Raw genomic sequence first — 23,045 nt, forward strand, 5'->3', positions numbered from 1 at the left:
CGGATTTCCAGTCACTCCAGTGGCTGTGGTCGTCCAGCTTGGGGGGGACCTGGGCAAGCTGGGCTGGCTTTTTGTGTCTGCTGCACGGATTTTGCAGTCCAAGGATGCGCTCCTGCTTTGGTTTGGTTTGGGCTGCCGGTTCACGTTCAATTTCAATTCCAGGACGGAACCAATCTCCCCCTCCACCTGCCACCACCTTGCACTCTTCTCTCTTCCCAACTCACCATCATCGCTGCCGCATTTGACCGACCACTTCTTCGCTGTCGCATTTGCCTTCACGAGACTCCCAGGAACACGGCAGCATCCCTTCGAGCTTTGGCTTGTCCCATGCGCGCTTTTTGTGAGGGTTTTGCAAAACTGTAACGCACAGTACATACTCCGCCAGGTGGACGGGACAGGACAGACGGAGAAAAGCGCCTCCTGCCTAGCCACACCACGCGATTGACCTAAAACATCCTCTGGACGCGCTCCCACTGTTTACCTCCGCTACCACCCTCACTACGCACCCACGTCTTCACCTTCCCCTCCATCCGACGCGTTGGCGCATGTGCAAAGACAAGGACCAAGGCACCCGCAATCCACCACCATTGCCTTTCATGTTCGAGTAGTACCCGTAATTGCTTTGCATCGCATCCCCTCTAGACCGCATCGTCTCGTCGACGACGTCACAAGACCTTCATCCGTCGCCCGTAGCCATGTTTTATTCTGAAGCTCTGCTGCAGAAGACGGGGCCTCTGGCTCGCGTCTGGCTGTCGGCCAACTTGGAGCGCAAGCTCTCCAAGAACCACATTCTGCAATCCGACATCAAAGACAGTGTCAATGCCATCGTGGATACCCGCCAAGCTCCCATGGCCCTCCGGCTTAGCGGTCAACTACTACTCGGCGTCGTGAGAATCTACAGTCGCAAGGCGCGTTATCTGCTGGACGACTGCAATGAAGCCCTCCTCAAGATCAAGATGGTACGTCTTCCCACAAGTATACCCTACCTGCGCCATTGTGTGACTTACACCGACTCCAGGCTTTCCGCTCAACCGGTAACAATGACATCCCGGAAAACCTCGCCCTACCCAATCGGGAGGCTCTCATGCTTCCCGATCGAATCACGCCCGCAGACAACCTAAACATACTACCGCCACCAGATGCCGACTGGCTTCTTGCCCAGATGGACATCGACACAACTCAAACCCAGACCCAGTCACAGTCACAAGGCCGTGGAAGAGGACGCCCCAGCAATCGCGAGATCAACCTGCAGGAGGACTTCAATAACAGCCAGTTCTTGCATGACAGCATCATGGGCAAAGACGAACTGGCATTGGAAAACAACGACGATCTTGAGCTAGAACTTGACTTTGGCATGGATCTCGATGAAAACCCCCGTGGGCTGGATACCACCATCGAAATGGGCAGAGATGCACCTTTGGCTCGCGATGTTGAGGACGATCTACTCAGCGAGCTCGACGCTGTGGCTCCAGGAAAGGCGGCGGCTCGTGACCAATCCACAGCTTTCGATCTGGGAGACGATGGCGTTCGCATTGCAGATGGCGATGGCGATATCCAAATGGACGACGACTTCCAGTTTAACCTTGGCGATCAGTCCGCCATGCCAGAGATCGGCGGTGTGGTGCCTCCCAACCGTGCCCGCATCTCAGAGTCTCCGTTGTCAGATATCGACGAGAACACTGCCAAGGACGTCGAGGAGTGGACCAGACTGCACAACCAGAGCGTATATGAACCTGGCCAAGACATTGAGGACCCTGAACCTCAACCTCAGAGGAAGTCCAAGTCCCGGCGTAGAGTCTTTGGCCTTGACTCGGAGATCCAACTTACCAGTGCACACATCAAGGAGCAACAGGCCGATCGCGCCAACATCCTCAAGGAACCCACTTTTGTCGCTAGAGACCCTTATTTCCTGGCACTCCTGGAATTGAAGCAAAGCGGCAACTTCGTGTCGAATATCATGGGCAATGGCCGCAGTAAAGCGTGGGCTCCTGAACTGCAAGGCCTGCTGTCATTGGAGTCTATTCGATTAACTAATGACTTGAAGCGCAAGCGGGATAGTGGTGTTGCTGATATTGACAGCGAGGACGAACAAGGCGCATCCAAATCACCACGTCTTGAGCTTGGAGAGGATGACACAGCTCTGGAGATGGCTGGCGGCCTCGGAGAGCAGAGTGTGGCAGCCGACGGTACAATCATCGAGATCCCAGCTGACGACGGATTGGTCTTGCAAGATGATGAGGAGCACCAGGCCCGTGAAGGCAGCCCATTACCTGCGTTTGATGAAACAACTGCACCAATGGTCCACCCTGAGGATAGCGGTCCGGTATCACTGGGAACGAAGCATGCTGTGCACGTTCTCCGGGATCTCTTCGGTGCCGAGGCTGCAAACGACGAGCAGAAGCGCAAGAACACATCGGTTGTCTTCCAGGACTTGTTGCCTGAGGGACGCACTACAAAAGCAGATGCTACCAAGATGTTCTTCGAGTGCTTGGTGCTCGCTACTAAAGACGCCATCAAGGTCGAGCAAAAGGAGGGCGCTCTTGGCGGATCGATACGTGTCCGCGGCAAGCGTGGTCTTTGGGGAGCTTGGGCTGAGCGCGAAGCCGGAGGTGAAATCGCACATGAAGATGAGCAAGCGTCACAACCAGAGCCTGCAATTGCTGGTCCATCGCGGGCTGTCACAGCAGCTGCATAGAGCTGGACCCAGCATTTGAAACGGTGGCGGGCTTGGTGACGAGCTAATGCTTGGATGTACAAATTTTCATGTTGCGATATTCCCATGGGCATGGCCGAACGGCGTTTTTGGAGTTTTTGGGGAGACAGGGAGATACCACTGCTTGCAGGTATACTGGTTGTCAAAATTACAGAGGCTGCTTCTATATGACTTTGAATACCGACAGGAGACACGTCTCCGAGGAATGGCTGTTAAATTTAGATCAGTGACGAGTTTTGCTCTGTGCTGTCGCATAACAGAACTTGGGTGGACTTCCATATAATACAAGACAATGATCTTGTTGTTAACATGATACTTCGTTGCACTGTTGCACTGATGGGGAGGACGGTACTCTTGAAGAACAGGGCTCATGTCTTGATTGTTTCTATCTTGATGCCAGGCTCCCTTTGACCAAGCCGACCCCCCTGCCATATGAAAGTTCAAAGGTAGGCGGGTAAAAGTGGCCCGGACCCCACGTAAGCTCCAAATCAGAGACAGTTGACTGACGACCACTTAGATACACTCACGGCTTTCCATCGTGCTCTGCGCACAGTGACCAAACAATGAAACGCCCCGTGGTTTTCCCTCCCTTTCATTATATGCCGGCGCTTCTTTATAATACTTGTATCAGCACATAACATTCACCGCTGTTCCACTCGAATCCAGCTTCCGCAGACAAACGTACAAACATCTACGGAACACACTGTCAACTCCCGAATCGCGTTGTTCAATGTTCCACGCATGAACACATGACCTAATCACGAGCAATTACAGCGACAATCAGTCTCGACAGACTGGAACGATATAGCATTTACTCCGGGCGTCGTTGAGTGTCACAAGAAAACGAAATCAAGTACAATGGCTGTCAAGTCATTGGCGGATCTCTGCACCGCAGTTTGCATAAAGAATATTCGAGGTACGTGGGCATGATGAGAATCGAAACAGTCTCATTAGTCCCTGGAGATTCGGGCTCTAGCTTCCCATTACACGATCATCGAGCGACATGCTTCTTCTCTGGTGACTCGAGTGGACCGAGTCGTCTCTGGTGCAGCGTCAAGATTCATCGTCAAGTCCTTGTATTCTGCGCGCCCACCTCCATTCCCAACCCATACTCGACACATTCCCATCTCCCGCCTGTGGTCGTCGCTACGGACGAAACCCACACCTCCTGAATGCTCTGAGAACATAACTTGCCTAACACTCGAAAAGAAATCCAAGACGTCGGCGGCCTCCCCTATCACATCGTGCGACCCATCCTCATGCGCCTCGACTCGGCCGCGCAACTACGAGCCATCGAGGAAGCCTCGCCGCACATCGCCCTCGATAATGAAGAATGCTGGCAGCGCTTGATCAGAAAGAACTTCGCCGGACTGCATGCCCAGCACGACTTCGCACCCCGGAACCCGGCGTCGTGGCACAAGGTATACGCAAAGTATGCCAAGATCAACGCCGACGCCAAAGCAGAGGCCGAGGCGAAACTGAAGGCGGCCTTTGCCGGTATCCAGAAGAAGAAGGCGGAGAACACCAGCTCGATCGAGCATCACCGGAGCCTGCCCAGGCCGCCCAGGGACACAAAGAACGTGGGCAGGAAGGCGGCCGTCGGGCGCAGGGGAGGTAGCAATGATACGGGAGAGCTCAAGTTCACGGGCGGCTCCAGGACAAAGACAAACACGGCTGCTAGTGTCATGAGGAGGGTCAAGCGCGAGGCCGCTGAAGTGTCTGCCAGGAACAAGCTTGCCACACCGAATGGCGCGCTACAGGTTCGACAGGGACAGATCAGGGCCGCGCCGAAGGGCATGGTGCATGAGCAAGCAGTCAAGCATAATCCAGCAATCAAGGTGCAGCCGCCAGCCGTACGTACCATGGAAGATGATTTCCGGGATCACCAAATGGAACAGAGGGAAGCAAGATTGCGCAAACTCAAGGCCCAGGGCGCAAACATTTTGGAAGACTCAGATGTTGACGACGACGATGAGGACAACGGGTTTGGAGGTGGCGGTGGTCGAGGTGGGTTAAATGTTGAGGAACTAGAGGATTTGTTCGACGATGATGAGCCCCCCAGGAGACCAGCACCACTGCCAGCTAAGAAGAAGGGGATACTCTCTAACGCGTATCGGGGCCCGCCGGCGACAGTCCAGAAAGTCAGCGTCGGCGGCGGCTCCAGTGCATCCAGATCAACCGCAGAAGACTCATCCTCCAGACCAGCACAATCAGCACATGGTCCATCAGGCAGCCCTGAGCCGAAACCGAGGATGCCAGTCAAGCGGAAAGCTGCGAATGTCTTTATGGCACCAAGGTCCAAGGTACAGAGACGCTAGGTAATAGCCCCTTGCGGGTCTCTGCCACCATGAATGGCACGGCCTGCTGACTTACAATGTACCACTATATTTTATTCCCTTTTTTTTTTTTTGGCGTATGTACTGGATGAGGTTATGAGGCATATCTATATACTTGAGTTTTGGTAGACTTGATGGGGGCACCTTGGAGTTTGGCATGGCTGCTTAGCATTTACAATGTCTCACCAACAATCTAGAGACACAGCTAAATATGTGGCATCTCTAGAACACCATAATTTTACCACGAGATTATGTGTATTCACATCAGTAGAGAATTTATGAGTCAAAAGAGTTGCAACAATCGGGCTCAGGTTGGTTGTCTACCAGCAACGCCATGACGCGCTGAAGTGTGATGAGATAAGGCCGGCTCGTTCAGAAATTGTGATGTTTACATTTATCAGCTTATTCATCGTGAAGAATTACTGGGAGGCAGAGGTGTCATTCAAAAAGGCCACTTAGTTCGAGAAAGCCGCCCTATAAAGGCACTCCTTTAAGAGGTTATTATGGGCAGTCAATGGCACCTCAGGTTAAGACTCATTCTTCGTTCGCGAATATCCTCAACCGCATGGGCTATTTCAATCTGACGTACCTTGGAGAGGGTTTCACAGAGATCCAGGGGAGATGTGCCCAAAAGGACCATATAAGACAGAGTCCAACACTACTGAAGTAGAATTTAAGTCGTATTCTGTTGATCTGTGGCGCCTCCAAAAGTTACAGAGAGAAACTGCCATTACGTGGAGATATATTACAATGCCTGCGAGGCTCACCTATCGCAGCAACCCCTTCATTATGATGGAAGCACCGCAGGAGGTCGTGATTGAGAAAATTAGACCTCAGATGACTTGAAGGTGCTCCTGATCATTAACATAATCACAATAGTCCCGCTCTGATACTCGTGTATTTCACCCACAGCCGTGGCACCCTATCCCGGTCCAGGCGTCGCGCTGTCATCATCACGACCTCCTTCTCAACCATTTCATCGGCGGTGTTAATTCGTGGCCTTTTCGGGTTCGAACCCCTAGTAAAAGCCGCTGAAGTCATTAAAATCTACCTAAAGAACATAGGTCTTGTTGGAACAACAAGCAAACGAGAAGGAGATATCTTGCTTGACAGCGGCTTCCATGCCCGGCTCCTTCACGCCCAAAGGCCGCTACCAAGTTGCTCTCTTCGGCATAGTGTTCGGCGATGAGCTCGAGTAACTTTGAGAATGAGTCATTCGGTATGCCGCGTGGCATGATGCTATTCCGGCAGGAAACATCAGCTTAGATACCACTGCAGCCCATATGGCAACGTCTGATCAATTGTGTGATCAGTACAAAAAGATCTGACGCTTGGGACAACGTGGGTCGAGTGAGATATGGTTGATCGAGGGGGAAATGTCAGTAGGCTGGTGGTCGTGGAGCAAATCACGAACGGCGAATAGATGTAAACGAAACTTTCCATGACAGATTGGTTAAAAGGGCAGAACGGGCGTTACTCCGAGATCGCCTGATGCGTATCCTCTGGACTCCTGACAGTCACTCACCAAACAACCATACCCGCCGCGGTCTGAAGCCACGGAATAATATGTAGTTCAGGAGGCAATCGAACGGCGAAATCAACTTCGTCCTTGGTGATTCTGGGCTTGTGAGCGATACCGTCAAGGCCGCCAGTTGGTACGGCTTCAACTTCTACAAAGGCCCCCCAGATATGGCTATTTGCGTTGCCAAAGAGCAAACCCATAAGATAGACACCTGGGGCCCATCCATCATAACGATGGAATATCATGGGCTTTATCTGACCTTGAGTTTCGATGTGATCAACCCAGAAGCCCACTACCTGGCAATCTGCAGGTTCGCAATAGCAAGTCTACGACAGTAGTTACCGAATCTGAAGCCGAATGTTGGAAATGGGCATCTCAAACCCCAAAATTTAGAGCGTCTGCGCTGCAGATGCTTGTGAAATGGGAATCTTGAGGATTCACTCTCCACACCCAAGAGCCGGATACAGCTAGCAAGCAAGGAATGGCAAGAATGGTACAAAGAGACTATTGTAAGTGGAATCTTTGATCCCTACTCCTATGAAGAGGGAATCGAGATTATGGGCTCAATTACACGTCTGGGCGCCACCTCGGTTTCGGTTCTTGATAGTACAGAATAGCTGGGAGCTGCAACATAAAGTGACAATTACAGCTGTTCACAAACCTGACACCCGTTTTGCTAGAAGGAATTTTTTTTTCCGACTAGAGAGCTGAGCTACCAGAGGTGCACGCAAATCAAACAGTTCTATTATGTACTTGTTGATCGCCAAACGTTGTCAGATGCCTGTCCTATGCGCTGAATCAATGCCGAAAAGGAGAAAAAGCATCGCCCATGCCATGTGTCCCCCAAGGTGATCCATGTCAATGTATGCGTCTGAACCTTAATAGTTTGCAGGTTCGATTTTTACTGGCCTGATTTGCAAGACTGAATATCTTCGAATCCACAGGGTTACTGTCGTAGTTGTAGATTTCGCCATTTCGCCATACCCACGTACCTATGACCGTTGTCTATATCGTAAAGGTCTACCAGGACTGACTGCCATGTGCCGGATAGTGTGATGAAAGCATCTTTATCAAATGGATTGAGCGGAACCGTCTAATGCTGCCAGCGTGAAAGCAAGGTGACACTTGCTCTTGTTGCAGAGTGTTGCAGACTTATTGACCTCCACGGAGTGCTAGAACCAAGTGCAACGTTGCACCACCTTCAAGCAGGTATTCGCTTGCTGTTTTGTCATCGACCCTAGGTAGAGCGCCGAGTCAGTGTCATGGATTCGCGCACCAGGCTTTGTCGTGCAAAATGGAAGCAAGATGCCGGGCATAGTAAGCCAAGTCAGGCCACATACATTTGCTTTCCGCCATAGATCAGACGCTGCTGGACAGGCGGGATACCTTCTTTCTCCTCGACCTTCTCCTTGATCTGGGAAACCTGTGGTGTTTTGTCAGCACTGTATTTCCTGCCCCGTGTGTGCAATATTCGATGCGCCTGGTTGTGCAAGTAGGTGAAGTCGTATTTGAAGCGACTGGGTTGGGGAAAGGGACAGAAGGGCGAGGTACGCACCTTGTATTCGGGCTCGATGTCCAGCTCAATCTCCTTGCCGGTAAGGGTACGGACTCTATAGTGGGATCGTTTGTCAGCTACTGATACGTCTCCGAAGTGTATAAGCCATTTCCAAACAAACAAGATGACCCTGACGGCGGGGTAGTTTGTACATGTTACATACTTGATAAGCATGGTGTCGGTCTAATCTGAGTGTCTTTGATATCTCTGAAGGGCTTGTCAAGGCAGAGGGGCTATTGTGGAACAGGCCAAGCTTCAGTTGTGTTGTCGCAGAGGAGAAAGTTGTGGTCGGCAGAGAAGCTGGTGGGTGTTCAAGTGAAAGGTAGCAATGGCAATGTCGGCGATTGATCGATGGTGGGGTGAATTGCGCATGCGCAGAGCGGAAAGGTAAGCAAGGTAAGCAAGCGCGTTTAGCAAGACTGGATCCACCCTATTTCAGCATGACGGCGACTCAGACTTGAGGGTCAGCTCTGGACATTATTACCCAATGCCGATGGCAAAACGAGGTGCCACAGATAGACAGATGGGAATCGCCCGTTTGTTTTATCAGCTGCTGTCCACAAAAGAAAGACGCCGAAAAAGCTAGAACTTATGTAGCATACGTGTTGACGATTCATTCCTGCACTCTAACATGGTCGATACAACAAAACACATTCGCTTTCTGGTTTGTCGTTGCTGTGAGATGAGTTGCTTGCAACTCCCCAATCATTCCTGGAATTTACAGTGATTAATACCTAGAGTACAGTGGAGATTGTGATTCCCTCTTAACGCCATGCTCCTATGACTTCTTGCTTGCATCGTCGCCAAATACATTCAGACCGAGACCCTCTGAGTCGAGCATGAGCCGGTTCCTGCCTCCAGCCTCTTGCAGCTGTGTTGCGATGATACGGGCGTTCTCGATCTTCTTCAGCTCCAAGTAGGCCTTGCTCTTCTTGACGGCTTCTCCGATGAGCTCTGCCGAACGAGCCTCACCCTGTGCCCTGACGACCATGGCTTGCTTCTCCTGCCGAGCCTTGTCAACGACAAAGGCGGCTCTCTGCGCCTCCTGCTGGGCAACCTGCTTGGCCTCCACAGCTGCCGTGAACTCGGGAGAGAAGGCAAGGTGCTGAGGACAGGGGGTTAGTGACGGTCTCCATGGCTGTGTGCCAGAAACAGGCGGCACTTACAGTAAGCGAAACATCATCGAGCAGAATGTTGAATCTCTCAGCTCTCCTTGACAAGTTCTCCCGTACTAGTTTGGCGACCATCTCACGTTGTGTGATCAGCTGACTGGCGTTGAACTGAGCGACAACGCTCTTCAGCACCTCGTTGACGATGGACGGAAGGACGCGCTCATCGTAGTCCTGCCCTAACGTTCTGTAGATTTGAGGAAGGGCGGCAACCTCTGGCCTTGACAGCACACGGCATGTGATGTTGACCATTTGCAAGTCCTTTGTACCGGTCAGGGAGGAGACATTTCTCGGCTTCGCTCGCACATCGTATGTGACAGGTGTCTCGAACCAGGGGATCATCAAGTGAGTACCTGGATCATGGTTAGAATCAAACTTGCGTCGTGACACGGATCAGGCCGGAGCGGTCCGCCATACCTTCACTGTAGATCTCCTTGCTGACACCGCTGACTCTTCTGTACTTGATCGCTCGGTGACCACCATCGACGTTGAAGAGCGAGTTCTGGAATAATATGGCACCGCCAATACCGAAGAAGGCGAGGGCGGCAAGACCCAGAGGGTTACCGCCGCCACCACCTGCACCACCGAAAGGAACTCGGCGACGGTTCTGCAGAGCAAAGCGCCTCGCCCGCTCGGCATACTCCTCTAATGGCGACTTTTGCGACATGTTGGCGTTGGGGCGCTGCTTGCTGGTGACTGTGGTCGTGGTCGAGTTCGATGTCGAGGATGGTCAGGTCGTCGGATTGTCACGGTCACCACAAAGATCGAGAGCTGCTGAATTGCTAACTAAGCTCTAAAAGTGATGATCCGTTTTTCTGGCACCCCTGCCGCCTTCCAACACAAACAGTAGCCACTCCGCTGCTCCGTTCGAACCTGAAGGCCCGCCTCTCAGAGCTAAGGCCCTTGAGGGTTCCGTGCACCAGCTGACCTGTGTGTGTGTGTGTATGTACATATGTATATATGTATGCACGTACACAGCACAGTGTGTACGTATGGAGTAAATAAGCTCTATGTAACGAGTTAAGCTGCACACAGCTCTAGCAGGCAAGATCGATCTGGGCAGAGGCGGCTGAAAGAGTCCCAGTCAAGCTTTAAAAGTGGTCTAACCTTTTTCCGGAATGAATGGTGGGGCCTACTCAAGCCTGCCTGCTGCCGGCGCGAACCTGCTCTCTGATAACTTTTGAATTCCAGTGTCATCGCATTCAAATGTGAGTTTCAATCTCATCACCAAGCTAGGGCCGTCCGCGTCTACCTGCAAAAGAAAAAGAGTCCCTTCCTATTGTACGGTGGAACTAGAGTGCACTTGAATAGACTTGGAATCTCAATTCCTGCCCCGGTTTATGTCCGCGCTAAGTGAACTACAACCTTTGGCGCATCTTCCTCGGGCTCAAGCTCTCTATTGTCCTTGAAGCATTCCTCTTCTTACAAGTCGTGATATCCTTTCGCAGATCAACCTTGTTCTGCCAATTGTGCACCACACACATCCCTTCTGGCTTAGCGTAGTCATCCTCATAAACTATGTCGACGAAGCCGCCCTCTCGAGTGGTCTTTGTGGGAAACATTCCTTATGGTGAGTCTCTTCAGTTGTTTGCAGACCCCCCACCACCACCTTGGCTAACTCGGCGATCCAGGTCTCTCGGAAGAACAAATCACAGACATCTTCAGTACCTGTGGTCAGGTCTTGAACTTCCGTCTCGTTTATGACCGGGAAACCGGTAGGCCCAAGGGCTTCGGGTTTGCGGAATACCCCGATGCAGGCATGTTTCCCATCACCCACGCCAATAAACCCAAGCTAACCATCATCACCACCGCAGATTCAGCAGCTTCGGCCGTGCGAAACCTGAATGACTACGAAGTCATGAATCGCAAGCTTCGCGTCGATTATAGTACCGAGGGGCGTGTCGGAGAAGAAGACGATAAGTCGGGTCCGAACAATGCGAACAACGGCAACAGCAGCAGCAACAACAATAACAACAATATGATGGGATCCTACAACCAGCACTCCAATGGTATTCCCGCCGCGCCCCCTGTTTCCATGTCGGGCTCGCTGCCCCCGCTCCCACCTGGAAAGGAGCTCCCCCCCGGAGTTGGCTTTCATGATGCTATCTCGAGAACACTTCACACTCTGCCCCCGGCTCAACTCCTTGACATCCTGTCACAGATGAAGTCTCTAGCAACAACAGACCCGGCGCGAGCAACGGAACTCCTGTCTGCAGCACCGCAGTTGTCTTACGCCATCTTTCAGGCGCTGTTGTTGATGGGTCTAGTTTCGCCTGAAGCTATCCACTCTGTCATTGATGCCAGTGCCGCACCGCCAGTGCAACAAGCGCCTCCTGCTGGCTATACCCCGGCGCCCATGGCTGGTATACCAGCTGGCTTTCCTGGTGTCGTGACTGGCACTCCTCCAGTGGCCACACCTTTTGCACCGCCTCCGGTTGCTCAAGCCCCTCCTCCCAGCTACGGAGCCGCTCCTGTCGCCAGCGCGCCGGCTCCGGCGCAGAACCCGGACCAGTTGCTCAAGATGGTTATGGAACTGCCACAAGCCACTATCGATCAACTTCCGGAGGGCGAGAGACAGCAGATCATGATGCTGCGTGCGCAGCTCATGGGCCAGCATCGGTGATTTGATCTTCTCAGTTATGGCATGGCCAGGAGTTTGGGTTATTTCTATGAGAGTGGAGAGCAGTTCGGCGTTTAGGATACTGTTAGTTGATGCCACGGAAAAGCGTTTGGATTCGTTGACATGCCTGCGGTCAAGCAGCATCATGTTGTCAGCCATCATGCACAATAAAGTAATGATTTAGACACAGGCACTACATTTGGCAGTCTCGATTGCATACTGTAAAACTAGGTCGGCGTATGGTGGTTAAGGCCTAGGAAGGATTGCCCAGGAACCACGCTGGGGAAGGGACCCCATTTGTATCTTAACAGTATGGTCGCACCAAATATATTGAACTCTACCCAAGTGCACCACCAGGTGCTGGCCGCTGTGTAATGAACACTGCCTACCCAAATCCTGCTACATGGTCCGGAAACCCAACTGGGCCTTGCATTGCATTATGTGGCATGGCATGGCATGGCAAGGTTTGTAAGCCAGCGCAGAGTTCAGGTCTTTGAAACGGCAATGGAACAAAGTGAGAGCAACATTGAGAACGTTGATGGAATGTTGGAGCCTTGGAGAGATGTTCCTTGTGAAAGCTCTCAAAATCTCTATTATTGTACATTCGGCCAAGCACGCGACCACTTACTTCAAGCATGGATTAGTCTAACGTAGACTACACAAGTGCTTCTTCTTATCAAGGACGTCGTCTATCGTGGCCCCGGTTCTCTGCCCTGCCTATCGGATCCAGGACAACTATTCGACCCACTCCACCAGCAGTGACGTTAGCACTCAAGAGGTTAAATTCCAGTCGTCCTTGCCCACAGTGGGGGGCAGCTGGGGGGTTCGCTTCGAGTGCACGACCGCAGTCGGCCAGTGACAGTGACCTTGACTGACATCACCAGCAAACCTTGGGCCCTTCTCGGCTTGTGTGTGAATTCCATTCCCCGACGTGTGTCCAAGTTTCGAATTTTTATTGTTTTTCTCTCCCCTTTGGCTGAGAGAAACATATTTTTGCGCTCGTTCTTACGCATCTCTGGGGTGTCCTGACCGGGATACACCAATTCCATTCTTGCTTACGGCAAATGTAGCCATGAGAAGCTGAACCTGCACTTATCGCAACCTTTGCTCGACTAATTCGGATCTCATCCCCGGATTGACCCCGAGCTCTCTCTCTCTCTCTCTCTCTCTCTCTCGCGAACTGCTCCACGTACAACTAACAACTCCGTACTGTGGCAGTGTGGAGTCGATATTGGGGGCGATCGCGCCAGACGCACTCGGCATTGCTTTTGACGAATTGCCATTTGACATCGCTTGAGCTCTGGGGTGTCTGATTTACAGTGCCCGACGTCTACCTATCACCTCGCGCCACATCGAAGCACAGCTCCGTCCAAAATCACTCCGTGCTCACCCGCCGCCATGTCGCAGACTCCCCGGAATCCCTTCGCTTCCCAAGCGACCTCATCACGACCCCCAGTCGTCGGTGCTGCTGCCGCCTCTACTGGTAGCATAACACCTATGGGCACCAAGAAGAAGAAGCACCGTGGCGGCCGCAAGCATCGCCGTCCCCGTCGCAAGTCCTTCGCCACACTCCCCGAAGATGAAGGCGACAGCGTGCAGGAAGACCCAGAAGCACCCGCGCGGAGCAGTGGTGCCTTCTTCATGCAGCCACGCAACATGAGCCACGAGAGTCTCGACAGTCAATCACTGCTGGATCACAGGGCTCATCACTTTGGACAGCGGCCACGACGGCCATCTGTCCTAGCTTCGCCCTTTCAAATCTCGTATCAGGGAGACAGAGGTTCGCAAACTTGGAGGCGCGCCCAGTCCGGGCGGCAGGATAGTGACCGTGACGACGACGAGCGAAACAGAACCGACGAAGCGGAACCCTTGTTGACCGGCTCGCTGCTACGAGAGGCTGGCCAGCGCAGAGGTTATGGTGGTGCCAACAGCGATGGACGGCCCATGTTCGAACGGCGTGGTTCCAGCAGATCAAGCAACAGGAGGAACATACCTACAACGCCATCTGGCGACAAGTACAATGTGAACTATCCACCATCAATGCCACCCTCCCCGAGAATGGGCGCTTCCGTCGTCAACTTCAGCGACGAGATGATGCGGGAGGAGATGAATCAGGCCTTGTCACAGCCATCGAGCTTGATAGATGTCGATGACGATCCGCTACATGGTTCCTCGCCACTGCAAAGGCGACACACAATTGCACTCCAGGCCGAAGACGACGTGTGCTACCCTCAAGAAGGCATGTCTGAAATCGCCGATGAAGAAACCCAGCCCTCACAGGATCAGCCCAGCCGACGGGTCCGCAGACGCCGCGACAGGTGGCCTGATCTGTCTATCCTAGAGGATTGGAGCGTGTTCGAGAAGGAGATTATCGATAGGAATGAGGAGAGGCGTATGAAGAGAATTACCGAACCACAACTCATCAATGGCAGACTCCGGCCGACACAGAAGGGTTGGTTCAAAGCCGAGGAAGACGCCCCCTACCGCTTCACATATTTCAACGAGGAGTTCCAAAGCACTATCCACAGTCAAACTATTTCCGAGCTCGTGCAACCTGACTCTAGCTTCCAAGAACTCTTCATTCCGGATCGGCCAATCCTGGACGACACTTCGGATGAATCTGAAGACGAAGCTCCCCAACCATCCCAGATGTCCGCCAGGGGCTCCATCAGGAACGGTGAGCTGGGTAACGGGTCGAAATTCCCTACTCGACAACCCTCCATGGCCATTTCCCACAAGGCTGCTGAGCAGAACGGGCGAGATACGAGCAGACCTCTTTCTCCACGACAACAGCCTGCAAGTTCTAACGAGACATCCCGAAACCAGTCAGGTGATGCGACGCCGGTCGGGTTTGACATCAAGTCGCCCGAGCCAATTCCCAGACCGGTCCGCTATGGTGATCGTCCTGTCTGGTGGCTTGATGTCCTGTCACCCACAGCAGACGAGATGAAGGTCATCCAGAAAACCTTCGGCATCCATCCTCTTACTTCGGAAGACATCATGCTGCAGGAGCAACGTGAGAAAGTCGAGTTATTCCGGCATTACTATTTTGTCTCGTACCGGTCATTTGATCAGGACGAAGAGAGCGACAAGCACCTTGATCCTGTCAACATGTACGTCGTTGTTTTCCGGGAGGGAATCATCAGTTTCCATTTCGACCACACACCACACCCTGCCAATGTGCGCCGGCGTATCAGGCAACTGAAAGATTACATCGTGCTCAGTGCCGATTGGATCAGCTACGCCATCATCGACGATATCACAGATGTTTTCGGGCCCTTGGTACAAAACATCCAGGAAGAGGTCGATGATATCGAAGATGACATATTGAAACTAAATTCCGCACCTTTGAACAAGCCAAAGAAGCAGAGAGAGGCCGATGAGAAATCTGTTGCCGCGACAGGAGGATCGCCAGAGGCTAACGATGGCGATATGCTACAGCGAATCGGCCACTGCCGGAAACGAGCCACTGAGCTACTCAGATTGCTGGGTAACAAAGCCGATGTTATCAAAGGTTTCGCCAAAAGGTGTAATGAGCATTATGAGGTTGCACCTCGAAGCGAGATTGGTCTGTATCTCGGAGATATTCAGGATCACATCGTCACAATGACAGGCAATCTGATGCATGCAGATAAGTAAGTCTCCATTAACCTTTATTCCCATGGGCCGGGGACAAATCGCTGACCATATCGACATTACAGAACACTCGGGGTGTCTTCCAACACTTACCTCGCTCAGATCAACATCCTGATGAACAAGCGAGCCGAACAGACAAATGATATGCTGAACAAGCTAACTGTCCTGGGTACCATCGTGCTTCCCATGAACATCATCACCGGTCTGTGGGGTATGAACGTCTGGGTTCCCGGACAAGAATACGAGGGTGATCTTGCATGGTTTTGGGCTATCACGGCAGGTCTACTCGCATTCGGCATGGGCTGCTACTTCACGGCCACGAGAATCCTCCAGATCGCTTAGGAAGCTGATTGCGGCTGCACTTCCAGTTTGTCCGACTTCATGTCACGGGTTAGACAGGGTCGGAAGAAAGAAGTGGAAGTGGAAGAAGACCAATGTAACACTAATCAGGATCTTATGGAACACGATATGTAATACTGTAACTAGAAAGGCATGGGATATACAGCACGAATCTTAATTAGATGTACACGCAGCGGAGCCATGCTTTGGTACAAGACACGATAGATTTGAGTTTTAGAAGAAGAAAAAGTTGGCCGGCGTACTTTTGGAGTTATCATAACAATCAAAGTATACAGTGACAGACCAGCGTCACAGCATGAGAATACCCCTGTTCCATACATTTTCCGAACTTGCTAGGCCCTTCCACGATTCCGAAAGGCTCCATGAGCTGACGCGAAAAATACAAGACCGATTTTTTTCCTCTCTTTTTCTTCTTCTCTCTTGGTCTTCTGGTCTTTTTGGCCTCTGTCTGTGTGCCCTCCTGCCCAGCACCATTTGGTGTGAAGTCATGCCTCACGGGGAAAGCCTCACACGGCGTGGTCCAGAACTGCCTTTGCCAAAAAAAAAAAATTTTCCATTCATTCTATCAAATATGCTACGCCTATCTGCTGAAGACACCCCAGAGACATCCCGTTGATGCGTCCCAGTACACGAACCCGGACATCTGCCCCCCTGCCCGCCCACAGGTCCGTTCATGCAAACCCTGAGGCTCGTCCTGTAAAACCAGGGACAGCCCGATCGGCCCCCGTCCTCCATGGATATGCATCTCGGGTATTGGCTTGATCAAAACAAGACTAGGTTAGACTGGAGGATCAGTCTGCTTGGAGCAATGCTCTTGCACACAATGGTGGGCAGTAATCACCATGCCAGCGTGGAACTCAAATGTTAAGCATGAAAACGGCGCAAAAAAGATTTTTTGCCAATCTGTTGAATTGTTTTTATAGTAAATGTAAATGTGTTCTGTTTATGATGCCTGTTATGTGTAATGGCGAATGCCGAAACGCAGAGTACCATCAAGCAGTACCATCCCCAAATGCAGCGCTGATAACCAGGATGAACCATAATGCATAAATATGCAAGAGGGCAAAGGAATTTAGACCGCTGCTGCACGGTTGTGCAGTTGGGCCGAATGACCACTCTCAGTAGATCTTCTGCCTAGGAAAGGGCCACAAGTATTGGGCGCGTACAAGTATCTGCTTCTAAAGGAGATGTCTAGGTTTTTCTTTTTCTCGCCGAAATCAAGCGGGATGCAGTAGGGTGTTACACGATATACAGTTTGAGACGCGATAAGATCGTAAGTGATGTAAGGAGGGTGTGGATTCCTTAAAACTCCCAGTCTTCCTCAACAGACTTGATGGCCCATTCGAACTTGGCCTCAAGAGTCTTCGAGAAGACCTTGTTGATAGGAACGTCAAACTTCTTGCAGAATACAACAGAAAGACGAGGGTCGATGTAGTTCTAGAATCTGTCAGGAATCAAGTTTTTAAGAATGGAAGGCAGGCACTTACGATCTTCGAGGTACCAAGAGCAACCTCCTTGTTGTCCTCCTGGGTCTCCATCTTGCGTTCGGCCTGGTTGAGACTGGTTTCGAGCTTCTCAATCTTCTGATCGATCTTCTCAACCGTCGGCCCTTTGCCCTCAGCCTCAACCTTCTTCGACTTCCACTCCTTCTTACGTTCTTTACCAAGAGCATCAGCCACCTTCAATCTTTCTTTCAACTCCTTCTCAGGAAACGGCTTCTCGCCATTATCGGCCCGTTTCTTGTTGTCAGTCTCGAACTTCTTGGTGATCTTGGTGCGCTCCTGCTCGACCAGGAACTCGATGTGCTGCTGAACCCATTCATCATTGTTCATGTCCTCTTCGAGTTTGAAGTAGTCAGCACCTCTCTTCTTCTTGAGCTTGGCGTCAAGATCCACGAGCATCAACTTGTGGCGCCAAATCTGGAACTTGATAGCTTTGATCCGATCCTGCATTTTCTCCATTGAAGCTGCATGGCCGGCGCCAACAGTCCGCTTGTGGTTACAAAGAATGGCCACCTCACGATTGGCCTTATTGTACTCGAGCATCTTGTCGGCTATGGTGGCACCCGGCGGGAACTTGAGCTCCTTGAGCAACCTGCTCATGGTCCACGAAGCATTGTAGGTGCGGAAAACCTTGGCAGTCAGACCAGGCATGTAACTGTTCAGGTGCTTGTTCAACGATGAGGTGGTGAGTCGGTCAAAGATATCGTCACCTTCGCCCTTGGGGTGTTTCTTGAAAAGCTTGAGGTTCTTGAACACCTGCTTCTCCACCCGGATCTCGTCGTAGTATCGAATACTGTCCTTGCCCAGAAAATCAAAGATGACTGTTTCCGGATCTCGAAGCGTGATATGTTGGTATTTCAGCGAGCAACAACCAACAGTCTCGGCTTCGTTCTCGGTATCCTTTTCATTGCCAGCTCTTAGGGCAAGCTTATCAATCAGGTAGATTGCCGTCGCCCTTTGTCGATCACTCATTATCTCCGACTTCAGGTCCTTGTTGTAATCCTTGCGGATCCGTTCGATGTACTTCTTGAGACTGCGCGCCTTTTCGAACTTCTTGAAATCACTCTGACCCTTGGTGCTAGAATCTGCGCCGGTCATGACGTACTTGTAGTTGCCGTTGATGTTCTCTTGCCACATAGCAAGCCACGATGCGCTTTGGTCGTGCTTCACAGCCTTCCACTTGTGGCCAGCAGGAGGCTCTGGCACCTTGGCGCCTTTACCGATGTTGATGGTGACTTGTTCCGGCTTGACGCGAAGCTTGAGCCGGCCGGTCTTGGGATGTTCGCCGCGACCACGGAACAGAGACGGAGGCTCGATGCGGAAATTGCCAACCTTTTCCTTTCTACCGTTCCAGACACAGAACTTGAAGGGTTCTTCTTCCTTGTCTTTCTTCTCCTTCTCAGCCTTCTTCTCTTCCTTGGAGCGAGTCTTCTTGGCTTCTGACTTGGCCTTGTAGTGATCGAAGATGGGCTTGAAATCACACTTGGAAAAGTCCTTAATGTTGACCTTGTTGCCTTGCTTATCCTTGGCACCACCATGCTCAGCGAGGACCTCCCTGAAGTCTTCAAAGAAGTTCTTCTGGAAGACTGGGTTTGCTGCGTGTGCACTGTCGATCATGGATCCAAAAAATACGGCCACCTCTTCCGCCTCGGGCTGCATCACGACGGGCGTACCATCGTATATGAGTTTGACGCTCTTGGGAAGAGGCTCGTAGGCGGGGGGGAATATGACACCGTTGTGCTCAAGCGTTTCCCACTTGGTGCCACTGTCCTCTTGCATTGGCTTGTCCCACCATCTGTCACCTTCCTCTTCCTCTTCAGCCTCCTCACTCTCGGCCTTTTTGACATCCTTCTTCGCAGCAGCTTTCTTGGCGGGAACAGGTGCAGCCTTTGCCTTGCCCTTGATCGCGGGAGAAGGTTTCACAGCCGGCTTGGCTTTTGCTTTGGTAGGCTTCTTGAGAGGCGCGTCCGAGTCTGAGTCGGCCTCTTTCTTGACGCCGTTAGCCTTCTTGGCTACGCCGTTGGATTGTCTCCTCTTGGGCGCAGCCAGTGGGGCATCAGAGTCGGACTCGTCTTTGATGGACTTCCTCTTCGCCTTGCCTTCCTTGGCCGCTGCGTCCTCGATCTCTTTCTTCTTCTGGGCCAGCTTGACAGTCAGAGGCTTGTCGTCGTCTGAATCGCTGTCGATCATATCAGCCCTGGTGGCCTTGGGGGGCAGTCGTCCCTTCCTGGCGTTGAGAGGCGCATCATCATCGGAATCTGAGTCAGCCTGAACCTTCCTTTGGCGTTTGGCCTGATGAGATAAGAGTCAGTATTGAGCAGCTGCACGAGGGGGCTGTCGGTCACGACACGTACTATAGGCGCGTCGTCACTGTCCGATTCGTCCTTGTAGCTGGTGATGGCGGAGATCCTCGACTTTCTCTTGGCGTTGCCATTGGCATGAGGGCTGTCAAGGTCCATAGCATCGCCATTGGGGACGGGTCCATGGCGGATGGAGACAGGCGCAGGCAAACCCGCCGACCGAGAAACGTCCTTGGCCTGGTCGGCCTTGGAGACGACTGCTGCTGAGACTGGGTGAGAAAATGGGTCAGTGGGACTTGAAAACACCAAGCAGCATGACATGGGAAAGCTGGGGGTTTGGCGCAGTTTGAGGCGCAAGCTGGGTGACAGCTTGTCAGACGGACGCGATAAGAGCAGGGCAGGTGCGCATCGCAAAGTGCAGGGTGTTGGGTTCAGGAACTCGCAAGTACTTACGGTGGCCATTGGGGCGTGCCAAGGGCATGTCGTCGTCAGAGTAGTCAGAAGCCATGGTGTTGACAGATATGGTGTTGGCGAGGCAGGCTGCAGGAAGGATCGGGTAGGTGAGGTTGTCAAGCCGCTGGAAACTAGGCTTGGCTTTCGATGTTTGTTTGACGAGTGCTTGCACTGGTACTTGCAGGGTGTGGAAGCTGGTGTTGATGAATTGGGGGCAAATGGTTGACTTCACCTTGGTGAGCCAACCCCGTCTATAGTAGAGGAAGGAACGCAAGAGGGATGACAGGAAGGTAGGAAGGGTGAGAGAGAGAGAGAGAGCAAGAAGACAAGGGAAAAAAAGGGCAAAAAGGCAAAAAGGCGGCGGCTCTGCTGGGAGGAGCACTGAATTAAGAAGCCTTTCCCAAGTCGTCTGGGAGTTCTACTTAGTTACTGTACTGCAGCATGACTGTCGGGTTGTCCCCAATGGTGGACACAGGGCGCAGCAGGGAAGGACGGTCGGGTTGCGGTAGGCCAATCAACGGAAGGCAGCCAGGCTTTCAAGGTCACTGGAAGGCTGCTGTGCGGATGGGCAGATAGGCCTTTTGCCAGGAATCTGGACTGTTCGGGACTGTGGACTCTGGTAACTACGGGACTGGGGGCGGAAGCAGAAAATTTGGTTGTTTGGCTGCCAAGTGTCCGAAAGGTGAGACGGCAGGTGGCAGTGGTAAGGAATCTGTGTCGGTGGTTTGATTGCTGCCTTTGCCGTACAGTAGTGCACTAATAAGCTTAGACTACGTGCGTTATGAGAGCTGAGCTGAGCTGAGCTGAGCTTTGGGCGAGAACATTATTAATTCTTCACTACAGTACATAACTTATGTAGTTACAGCACGCAGGCAAGCAAACTTGTTGACCTAGCGCGTCCGATCAGGTACGTACATACTTTCCGAGTAAGGCCCGGTACCCTCAACGGCGATAGCGACGGAGTAAACCACAGCACTGTGATATGCATGTATGCATGTACAGGGTGTGAGCGACGTGCACGGGCCAGGGGAATCTCCTCCTCAGACTTGGAGGAACTTCGGCAGAATCCGGCTTAGTACTGGACTAGACTAGGCCCGAAAATTGATGCGAGGGAAAATACTCCATAGGCGTGGCAGTCGGGAGTTGCAAGTGTCAAGGAGCTGTTGCTTTGCTTTGCTTTGATTTGGTCTGATCCGGTCTGAACTGAACTCCAAGCCTACCACTTCAACCAACCATCACCCATCTACCAATTGATCGCGACCCTGCCTCGTGATCAAGGTGTGCCCGTGGACCTTTCCCTCGAATACACTCCACTCATATATCCACGATGCTTTCAAGGGCGGCACGTCCGGCTCTGAGAGCTGGAGCTGCGGCTATTCCTGCTCGGTACGTCGATTCATCAATCCACCCGCAAACACCTGGCCTGGCATTGGAAGCGCAGTGAGGATATGGCCGGGGGGGCGATTACGAGAAAGAAGCGCTTTGGTATGGGCGTCGGCATTGGCATTGATGTTGGCGTTGACGTCGGCAACGACAATGTCACAATGTGGCAAAGACATGCGAATGAGGATTCCCTGCCCTACGTATTAGATGGCCGAATGAAAGCACGCATGCTAACCTGACCTTTCCCCCTGTCTACAGCGTCGCCAACAATGGAGCCGGCTACGCTACTCTGCGTGAGATCGAGGGTCGCCTCAAGTCCATTCGCAACATCGAGAAGATCACCAAGACCATGAAGATCGTCGCCTCCACCAAGCTCACCCGTGCCCAACGTGCCATGAACGACGCCGCCAAGTACGGTCAAACATCCGGCGAGGTTTTCGTCTCCGCCGAAACAAAGGCTCTCGAGGGTGAGGGCAAGAAGACCCTCTACGTCGTCTGCAGCTCCGACAAGGGTCTCTGTGGTGGTGTTCACTCCGGTCTTGCGCGATGGATCCGTCGAACTATCACCCCTGGCTCCGCCGACCTCGTCCTCATCGGCGAGAAGGCTCGTGCCCAGCTTTCCCGTACCAACCCCAAGGACATTGCCCTTACCTTCGCCGGCATTGGCAAGGACGTCCCCAGCTTCGCCGATGCTCAGGCCATCGCCGATCAGATCACCCAGCTCCCTGGCGACTACTCCGAGATCAAGATCCTCTACAACAAGTTCATCAACGCCACCAGCTACGAGCCCAACGTTGTCCCCGCTTTCTCCGAGGAGGCTATCCTTTCCTCCCCCAACTTCTCCGCTTTCGAGGTTGATGAGGCCCTGATCGGTAACATGAGGGAATATGCTCTGGCCAACTCTCTCTACTGGGCCCTGGCCGAGGGACACGCCTGCGAGATCTCTGCCCGAAGAAACGCTATGGATGTAAGTATATACTCTTGGAATCCCGACAAAGTAAATTCACTGACTCTTTTTTCTTCTTCCCCCCCTTTAGAACGCCTCCAAGAACGCTGGTGAGATGATCAACAAGTACCAGATTCTTTTCAACAGAACACGTCAAGCCGTCATTACCGGAGAGCTGGTCGAGATTATCACTGGTGCCACCGCCTCCGAGGATATGTAAAATCTCCATTGGAGCTAGATGATAGATGGGAGGAGTCGCTATAATACTCGCATGTTCCCTTTGTATCAAAGTACCCTGTGCAGCGAAATTCTGCATCATCCTCCGTGTACCAAAGCCTCAATATATTTGTTCCTGAAAGTACTTATCCAAGAACTGTCACCATGATTTTTTTTGTCTTGTCTGCCGCGAAATACTACAGCTACGCTCTTGCGACCTCTGGGAACGGATGATAGGAGTGACGTTTACGATTATCAAATCTGGAGCGTTTCACGACCGGCTGGAGTAGAGGCAGAACTGTATATTAGGCAAGGGAGTGGACTTTGGTCAGCT

The 23,045-nt window shown here is 52.2% G+C and overlaps 8 protein-coding genes across 8 annotated transcripts; 5 read left to right on the forward strand and 3 right to left on the reverse strand.

Annotated features, from left to right (window-relative positions):
- Nucleotides 1–695: 695 nt before the first annotated feature.
- Nucleotides 696–2,695, forward strand: BKA67DRAFT_653539 (Rec8 like protein-domain-containing protein; the record flags this gene model as incomplete). Its single annotated transcript, XM_046106385.1, has 2 exons — nt 696–959; nt 1,019–2,695. The coding sequence occupies 2 exons, from the start codon at nt 696–698 to the stop codon at nt 2,693–2,695; spliced, it is 1,941 nt and encodes a 646-aa protein (XP_045964486.1).
- Nucleotides 2,696–3,463: 768 nt separating this feature from the next.
- On the forward strand, nt 3,464–5,435 carry BKA67DRAFT_48827 (RNA polymerase II transcription factor SIII subunit A-domain-containing protein). The gene is made up of 2 exons (XM_046096944.1): nt 3,464–3,629; nt 3,923–5,435. Exons 1-2 carry the CDS (start codon nt 3,572–3,574, stop codon nt 5,029–5,031), a joined length of 1,167 nt encoding a protein of 388 aa, XP_045964487.1. The 5' UTR covers nt 3,464–3,571; the 3' UTR covers nt 5,032–5,435.
- A 2,288-nt stretch (nt 5,436–7,723) lies between these two features.
- BKA67DRAFT_653541 (putative NEDD8-like protein) lies at nt 7,724–8,300 on the reverse strand (the record flags this gene model as incomplete). Its single annotated transcript, XM_046106386.1, has 4 exons — nt 7,724–7,808; nt 7,912–7,994; nt 8,127–8,181; nt 8,290–8,300. The coding sequence occupies 4 exons, from the start codon at nt 8,298–8,300 to the stop codon at nt 7,724–7,726; spliced, it is 234 nt and encodes a 77-aa protein (XP_045964488.1).
- Nucleotides 8,301–8,904: 604 nt separating this feature from the next.
- BKA67DRAFT_509862 (band 7 family-domain-containing protein) lies at nt 8,905–9,962 on the reverse strand (the record flags this gene model as incomplete). Its single annotated transcript, XM_046097274.1, has 3 exons — nt 8,905–9,231; nt 9,293–9,648; nt 9,713–9,962. 3 exons carry the CDS (start codon nt 9,960–9,962, stop codon nt 8,905–8,907), a joined length of 933 nt encoding a protein of 310 aa, XP_045964489.1.
- A 528-nt stretch (nt 9,963–10,490) lies between these two features.
- BKA67DRAFT_48900 (uncharacterized protein) lies at nt 10,491–12,109 on the forward strand. The gene is made up of 4 exons (XM_046096955.1): nt 10,491–10,503; nt 10,744–10,865; nt 10,927–11,052; nt 11,110–12,109. The coding sequence occupies exons 2-4, from the start codon at nt 10,814–10,816 to the stop codon at nt 11,916–11,918; spliced, it is 987 nt and encodes a 328-aa protein (XP_045964490.1). The 5' UTR covers nt 10,491–10,503; nt 10,744–10,813; the 3' UTR covers nt 11,919–12,109.
- A 209-nt stretch (nt 12,110–12,318) lies between these two features.
- Nucleotides 12,319–15,893, forward strand: BKA67DRAFT_589857 (uncharacterized protein; the record flags this gene model as incomplete). The annotated part of the gene is made up of 3 exons (XM_046104516.1): nt 12,319–12,379; nt 13,372–15,550; nt 15,617–15,893. The coding sequence occupies 3 exons, from the start codon at nt 12,319–12,321 to the stop codon at nt 15,891–15,893; spliced, it is 2,517 nt and encodes an 838-aa protein (XP_045964491.1).
- A 1,320-nt stretch (nt 15,894–17,213) lies between these two features.
- Nucleotides 17,214–20,221, reverse strand: BKA67DRAFT_509083 (uncharacterized protein; the record flags this gene model as incomplete). Its single annotated transcript, XM_046097206.1, has 4 exons — nt 17,214–17,348; nt 17,399–19,705; nt 19,768–19,982; nt 20,167–20,221. 4 exons carry the CDS (start codon nt 20,219–20,221, stop codon nt 17,214–17,216), a joined length of 2,712 nt encoding a protein of 903 aa, XP_045964492.1.
- Nucleotides 20,222–21,493: 1,272 nt separating this feature from the next.
- Nucleotides 21,494–22,715, forward strand: BKA67DRAFT_589859 (ATPase, F1 complex, gamma subunit domain-containing protein; the record flags this gene model as incomplete). Its single annotated transcript, XM_046104517.1, has 3 exons — nt 21,494–21,552; nt 21,808–22,516; nt 22,587–22,715. The coding sequence occupies 3 exons, from the start codon at nt 21,494–21,496 to the stop codon at nt 22,713–22,715; spliced, it is 897 nt and encodes a 298-aa protein (XP_045964493.1).
- Between the last annotated feature and the right edge of the window lie 330 nt (nt 22,716–23,045).

The sequence above is a fragment of the Truncatella angustata genome (assembly GCF_020726525.1).
Source record: "Truncatella angustata strain MPI-SDFR-AT-0073 chromosome Unknown BKA67scaffold_1, whole genome shotgun sequence".
NCBI lineage: Eukaryota > Fungi > Ascomycota > Sordariomycetes > Amphisphaeriales > Sporocadaceae > Truncatella > Truncatella angustata.

Bases quoted from the DNA above. Each gene is read 5' to 3' on its own strand.
- BKA67DRAFT_48827 (XM_046096944.1), top strand. From the start codon at position 3,572: ATGGCTGTCAAGTCATTGGCGGATCTCTGCACCGCAGTTTGCATAAAG. The intron at 3,630-3,922 runs GTACGTGGGCAT...ACACTCGAAAAG, and splicing joins TTGCATAAAGAATATTCGAG to AAATCCAAGACGTCGGCGGC.
- BKA67DRAFT_48900 (XM_046096955.1), top strand. From the start codon at position 10,814: ATGTCGACGAAGCCGCCCTCTCGAGTGGTCTTTGTGGGAAACATTCCT. The intron at 10,866-10,926 runs GTGAGTCTCTTC...TCGGCGATCCAG, and splicing joins TGTGGGAAACATTCCTTATG to GTCTCTCGGAAGAACAAATC. The intron at 11,053-11,109 runs GCATGTTTCCCA...TCACCACCGCAG, and splicing joins TGCGGAATACCCCGATGCAG to ATTCAGCAGCTTCGGCCGTG.